Source organism: Panthera uncia, chromosome B1 (genome assembly GCF_023721935.1).
Source record: "Panthera uncia isolate 11264 chromosome B1, Puncia_PCG_1.0, whole genome shotgun sequence".
Taxonomy (NCBI): domain Eukaryota; kingdom Metazoa; phylum Chordata; class Mammalia; order Carnivora; family Felidae; genus Panthera; species Panthera uncia.
In genome coordinates this window covers 43,434,458-43,440,457 of record NC_064811.1, presented here as the reverse complement: position 1 = coordinate 43,440,457, position 6,000 = coordinate 43,434,458, and the positions used below count along the sequence as shown (strand labels likewise).

Here is a 6,000-nt window from a genome sequence, read left to right as displayed (position 1 = left end):
TAAGTATCAGTCCTTCATCCCTGGTTATGGCTCTGGTGTAGACTTCTGCATGTCCTCTCACCTGGTCTCCCTGCATCTACTAGGGTCCCCGAGAGCCTGCTCACTATGGAAGCCAGAATAATCTTTTTCAAATGTAAATCACATCACCTTACTTCTTTACTCAAAATCCTCCACAGGCTTTTCATTTTACTTAGAGAAAAATTTCATCTCCTTGCCATGGCCTCTAAGAGCCTTCAATGATCAGGATTGTACCCTGTCTACTTCTCTGACCTCAACTTCCCACACTCCAGTCACCCTGTGCCAATTACTTCTGCTCCTTTAATTTTCCTGGCTTGTTTCTGCCGCAGGACCTTTGCACTTGACGATCCCTTTGCCTGGGGCTCTTCTTTCATAGTTCTTCCCATGACATGACCATGACCATGACCAGTTTCTTCTCATCTTTAAGGCCTCCTATAGCATCTCCTCAGAGAGGCAAGCCTAGATAAACCTGTCTCAAGTGTCATTTCCCCAACTCCCAGTCATTTTCTATTATTGCATTACCCTGTTTTAATTTCTTTTTTTTTTTTATTTTTTTTTTAACGTTTTATTTATTTTTGAGACAGAGCATGAACGGGGGAGGTGCAGAGAGAGAGGGAGACACAGAATCCGAAGGAGGCTCCAGGCTCTGAGCTGTCAGCACAGAGCCGAACGCAGGGGTTGAACTCATGAACCCTGAGATCATGACCTGAGCTGAAGTCGGAGGCTTAACCGACTGAGCCACCCAGGCGCCCCACCCTGTTTTAATTTCTTTATAGCATTTATTACTATCTGAAATTGTTTTGTTTTGTTTTACTGATTATTATCTGCATCTCCTTGAAAATCTGTCAACTCCATGAAGCCAGAGGCTAACTGACTTGGTCACTGCTGTATCCCAAGCTTCTACAATGGAGCCTAGAAGGTGCTCAATTAATATTTGAAGGATTGCATGACTATCTTGCCTAGAACTCCTAAGTCTTCTAGATCTTGCCCCTATTCTCAATTCCTAAAGCTTGCTCTCTTCACCTATTACTAGACTTTGCTATTGCCACCAACTGCTTGACGGATTTCTCTCTGTGGTTGACTCTTTCATTAACTGACATTCAACCCTTCCTTAATGTCCTTGATGACAACTCTTCCAGACATCTCTATCACAGGCTAGCAGGTCTTTGTTAATCTGCAGGTTCATGATCAAACTGAGCCTTCATTCCTATAGGTTGTAGGCAAAAAAACAAAGTTCAGCTGCTCATTTGCAGTCAAGAATGCAAGAGATAATGGGTGAGAGGAATCAGCATGGTACACAGAATGAAACTTTCAGTCTTGAACACAGAAAGTAGGAATGCTTTAGGTGCTGTATGTACTACACGTGGTGATATATGCTGATGTATAAGCTCAGTTTAAATGAATATGAACTTCTAGGTACAGATTGGAATTCAGTTTGTAACTGAATTGTTCAGCCTCCTTTGCAGAGATCTGGAATCTAACTTCTTTGAAATACTTGGATGAAAGGAGACCTTTGGAATCAGTTTCATTTTACTTAGTTAATTGTGGAATTCCCAATCTTTGCTCCTGGTTAAATGAAGTGCCTATCTCCCCACATTCTCCCATCCATCTTCTCCTATCATCCAAGTCATATAATGCCTGACCATTAGGGTGCACATCTTTCCTGAAACATTTTTTCAAAAATAACTCCTGTACAGAGAGTAAAGGACAAGCCACAAATAAAGAGAAAATATTTGCCAAACATTTAACCAACGAAAGTTCTAGAATACATAAAGCATTCCTATAATGGATAATAAAAAAAAAACAAACTAACTAACAACTCAGGAAAAATGAGAAAAAGAGACAAATGGGTATTGCACTAAAAACAATAATGGTCAACACATTTGTGTAAAGATGCTCTCATTAGTACTGGAAATTGTAAATTAAATCCACAATGAGATGCCACGCCTACCAGATTAGCAAAGCTTTTTGCAAGGAAGTACAGCAATGGAAACTTCATGCACTGCTGGTGGAATATAAATGGATTTAACACATCGGAAAACAATTTAAAGTAGAGTTTAACTAGATTTTCTCCCCTGCTGACTCTACTAAGTGTATACCTCAAAAAACTCTTGTCAACAAGGGACATGTACAAGAACATTCAGAGCAGCTGGGTTCATGCAGAAAAACACGTATAATGCATGAGTTGTTCCTTTACTGATCTGCGGGGGGTATAAGAAACATTGAGCCCACTATTTTCAGGCATCTCTGTTCTCAATGACATCTCACCCCACACAGGCTGCTGAGACCAGAGATTTTTCAGTGTGCCTCCAGGAAACACAAGGAAGACCATGGAGAATCAGAGCCACCCTTATCGGCCTACATCCTCCGTACTACCTTTTCACTAATTTGGGGATAAATCAAAGTATAAGCAATCTTGAATCAAATCTATTCTCATCAATCCTTGAATCTGAACCAGACTCTAATCTGACCTTGCTCACATGCTACCTGAATATAAAGAATTGAAAAAAGGTAGTGGTTATTTTGTTTCCACTTCACCTGTCAGAATTGCAGTCCTGCCTCACTGTTTCTGACTATCCCAGTCTGCCTGGTAATACAGCTATTTGAATAGGAATTGGGTTCCTTTACCAAGTTCTCATTTTCTTCCGGCAAGTTCCACCTGTTTCTAAATGTCGTACTCTTTAAGGCCATGCCTTGTCTATAGTGGGTTGCACAGTGCGTGTCTAATACATTGAAGTCCCCGACTTAGAGGAAGAAACATCTTCACAGAGCGGCCTCCCTCACAGGCTGGTATTCTTGGGCAGACTGTTTAATATCTCCGAGCATCAGCAAATGAGAGTCATAATACTTTTATACCCCAGAGATGCTATGAGTGTTAAATTAAACAGCATGGGAAGATGTCCCTTAAGAAATGTTCATGTACTTCCTTTCTACCCTTCCCTCTGTGTTCCTTTCAAAAGGACCTCAAAAGGAGGCCAAATGAGATCAGTCTTTCCTCTTTCTGTAGAAGGAAATTAAAGCAGTGTCAGCCAGTGTCCTGGAGGATGCTTCCTGGACTTTTCCACTTAGGAAGTATAGGAAAGTATATACGGAGGGGCATAGTAGCGGAGGTCCAATCACCCTAGAAACCAAAAAGCAACCGCTAGGGAGTGACAGCAGGAAAAATGCATAGAAAAAGGAGTAACCTTAGGCTTGGAAATCCATAGGACAGCCAGAGACCTTCCAGACCTACTGGAAATGTATGTGTGGTCAAATCCCAGCAATCCTTTCTTCTTGATCTTCTTTAACAGGTAACTGCATTTCCCTAAATGGTCTCAGACCTCGCGGGAGTTTGGGGAACGCCAACATCAGCACTGAACCAGTACTGCTCTTTATGCACGGGGCATTGTGCTGGAAGCTGGGGATGTCCTAGTGAGCAGGACAGAGGTGTTTCTACAGAAATGGCCCCTGGGGCTCTGGGAAAGGAGGCACGCACAGTCACAGTCGATTGGGGCAGAGAAGGCTTCCCGGGGAGAAGAAGGGGCGTCCCAGGCAGACGTGAGAAACGAGAGAGCGTCGTCACCAGCAAGCTTGAAAACCCGGATCCCATCCTCTTGGAGCCTCTTGGTTTGCCATATTCCTCTGGCTCCCACTCAAATCCTTGCCAGAAGGGAACGGACCTGCACCGCTTTCTTTCCCTGTTCCTCCCAGAGGTCTGAGGGCGGGCAGAGCGAAAATGCGCACTGTCCTGAGTCAGAACTCTGGCCGGGAGCGGGTCCCGCTACGGCTGGGGGCGTCGGGGGCGGGCAGCGGGTGGCCAGTGACGCGACGGAGGCCGGGGGCGGCGGGCTGCGAGGTGACGCGCGTGGGGACCGCTCTGGCCCAGCCCACGTGTCCGCGAGATTTAAAAGTTGGCGGCGCGCGGGGAGGTCAGCTTGGCGGCGGAGCCCCGCGAGCAGCGCGCCCGGGACGCAGAGGCACTGCCAGGGCCCCGCGTGGAGTGCTGACCCGCGCAGCTCAGGCTCCGAGCTCCGAGCCGCCAAGCGCCGAGATGCCGCGAGCAGCGAACCGCCGCCCCGGGCCGCCCGCCGGACAGGTGGCCGCCGCGTCCCGGCCCCTGCTGCTGCTGCTGCTCGCCTGTTGCGCGGGCACCTGCCTTGGTAAGCGCGCCCCGCGCCTCCCGGGCTCCCCGCGCCCGCCGCTTCCCGCGCCTTTCCCCTGCCCACTCGCCGCGCTCTCTTCCCTCCCTTTCTCGCCTTCACTGTTGGCTTCTGGGACTCTCTTTCCCCTCGTGCGGCGGGGCTCCCTAGCTTCTCGCCTTTGACGACCGGCGCGCGTCTCGGCCACCGGGCAGCCAGGGCGCCGGTGCCTGTGGCCCGGCTGGAGCGCGGTCCCCGCTCATCCGAAATCCCCAGACCCCGGGCAGCCTGCAGTTGGCGGAAATCTGTAGGGCCCCCTAGCCCTGCGGATGTCCGTGGCCGGTGAAAACGTAAATAAATTAACACAGTGAAAAATGAAAATGCGTTCCCTTTCATTGCAATAACTAGAGGGACTGATGGCTGAAGCAAAAGTAGAGTTTGATACTTGACCTTCTGATGCCGGGTAAACTTGGAGCGTGCTCATCATCTTTGGTGAGTGAGCTACTGTTGTGTTCAGATAATCCTGAGCAGTGAAACAGGCCCCCTTCTAGCCGTTTAGAAGGGAAAATTAGTGGGGTTTTGTGCCTTCTAGGTTTTGACGCACCAGATCAGGAAAAAGAATAGTGAAAAAAAGTGGCTTAGGAAAAAGAAGTGGGAAAAGCAAAAGCAAAGGCAGGGAGGGATGTCTGAAGCTTGGAAGACAAGGTAGGGCTGAGCCCAGCGTGTTCCAATGGGGAGATCACTTCCCTATCTCCTAAAAGTTACTGTTTCCAAGTATGTTGATAGATCCATCCTTTATCTCCCAGCTCCCAGAGTCCCCTCCAGGGCTAGTAAGTATCCTGCAAAACCATGAATTTTCTAACTCTGCAGCAGGTTCTTTTAGCTTCCCTCTGCTCTCCTGTCAGGTGAAGGTGGGCAGACCATCTCATCATTGTTCATAATACTGGGGACTTGAAACCATAACTGCAGGGACCTTTCAGAGTATACAGGGCAGCCCTCAATTAGAGGTGGAGAAACGGAAGCTATTCTTGCTTTCCAATGTATTTATTTTTATTGCTGACCTTTCATTGGTTTGTTTTTTTCCTTTCTTGGGGGCATTGAAGAAGGGGGTAGGGGAGGGGGTTCTCCTGCATGAAAAACGAGGGCATTTGGCTATGAAATCTAAGCAGTCAGAGGCTAGACCTGAACTTTTTCCATCATCACACAGCCAGCAATGATACAGCATAATTCATGCAAAGTACTGTTAATATTTTTTATTTTTAGAATTAGTAGTAGAATTAGTGGTAGAATTTGGATGGCAATCTTTATCTACTTTATTAGGGAAGCAGATAATTATAGTTTTAAAAGTGTCTTTTTCTCTGTAAAGCAAATGTACTTGCCATGCATGTTGCATGTTATGTGCCTGCAGTGATCTTTGCATCAGTTGGAGATAACTGCTTTTTGGGGAGGCAGGGAGTTTTCAGGCTGCTGGTGATTAAGCAGAAACTGTGGAAGGCTGCTTTCTAAAAAAGACAAGTCTTGGGTTTTATTTCCACAAAGAGTGTATCTGCTGGCTGGTCAATCATCTCAAAAACATCCCCAGTACTTCTCAATAGGGACAAGATGCCTTTTTCACTGTACAGAGACCCCCTACACTACCATTTTGTATCTTTTTTCCCCTTTAACCTGCTCTTGATATTTAAAAATGTGATGGAGGGGGGAGAGGGTAAACATAGTGTGATCTTCCCTAGTCCCAAGACCCTAAAAATGGCACAGGAGGGGAAGCGTGACGTACATAACCAAAACCGAGAGATAATCTACCAAGATTAATCATTATGCAGAGAGCAAGATGATGTATCTAAAAACAACAAAACAGATGTCACAA

General features: G+C 46.6%; 1 protein-coding gene across 1 annotated transcript in view; it reads left to right on the top strand.

Moving 5' to 3' along the window:
- Positions 1–3,818: 3,818 nt before the first annotated feature.
- NMU (neuromedin U) overlaps positions 3,819–6,000 on the top strand; it is a 38,054-nt gene continuing 35,872 nt past the window's right edge. The window contains exon 1 of the mRNA XM_049630498.1: positions 3,819–4,157. Within this exon, the coding sequence (XP_049486455.1) occupies positions 4,049–4,157 (109 nt within the window). The 5' untranslated portion in view covers positions 3,819–4,048. The remainder of the gene's footprint in view (positions 4,158–6,000) is intronic.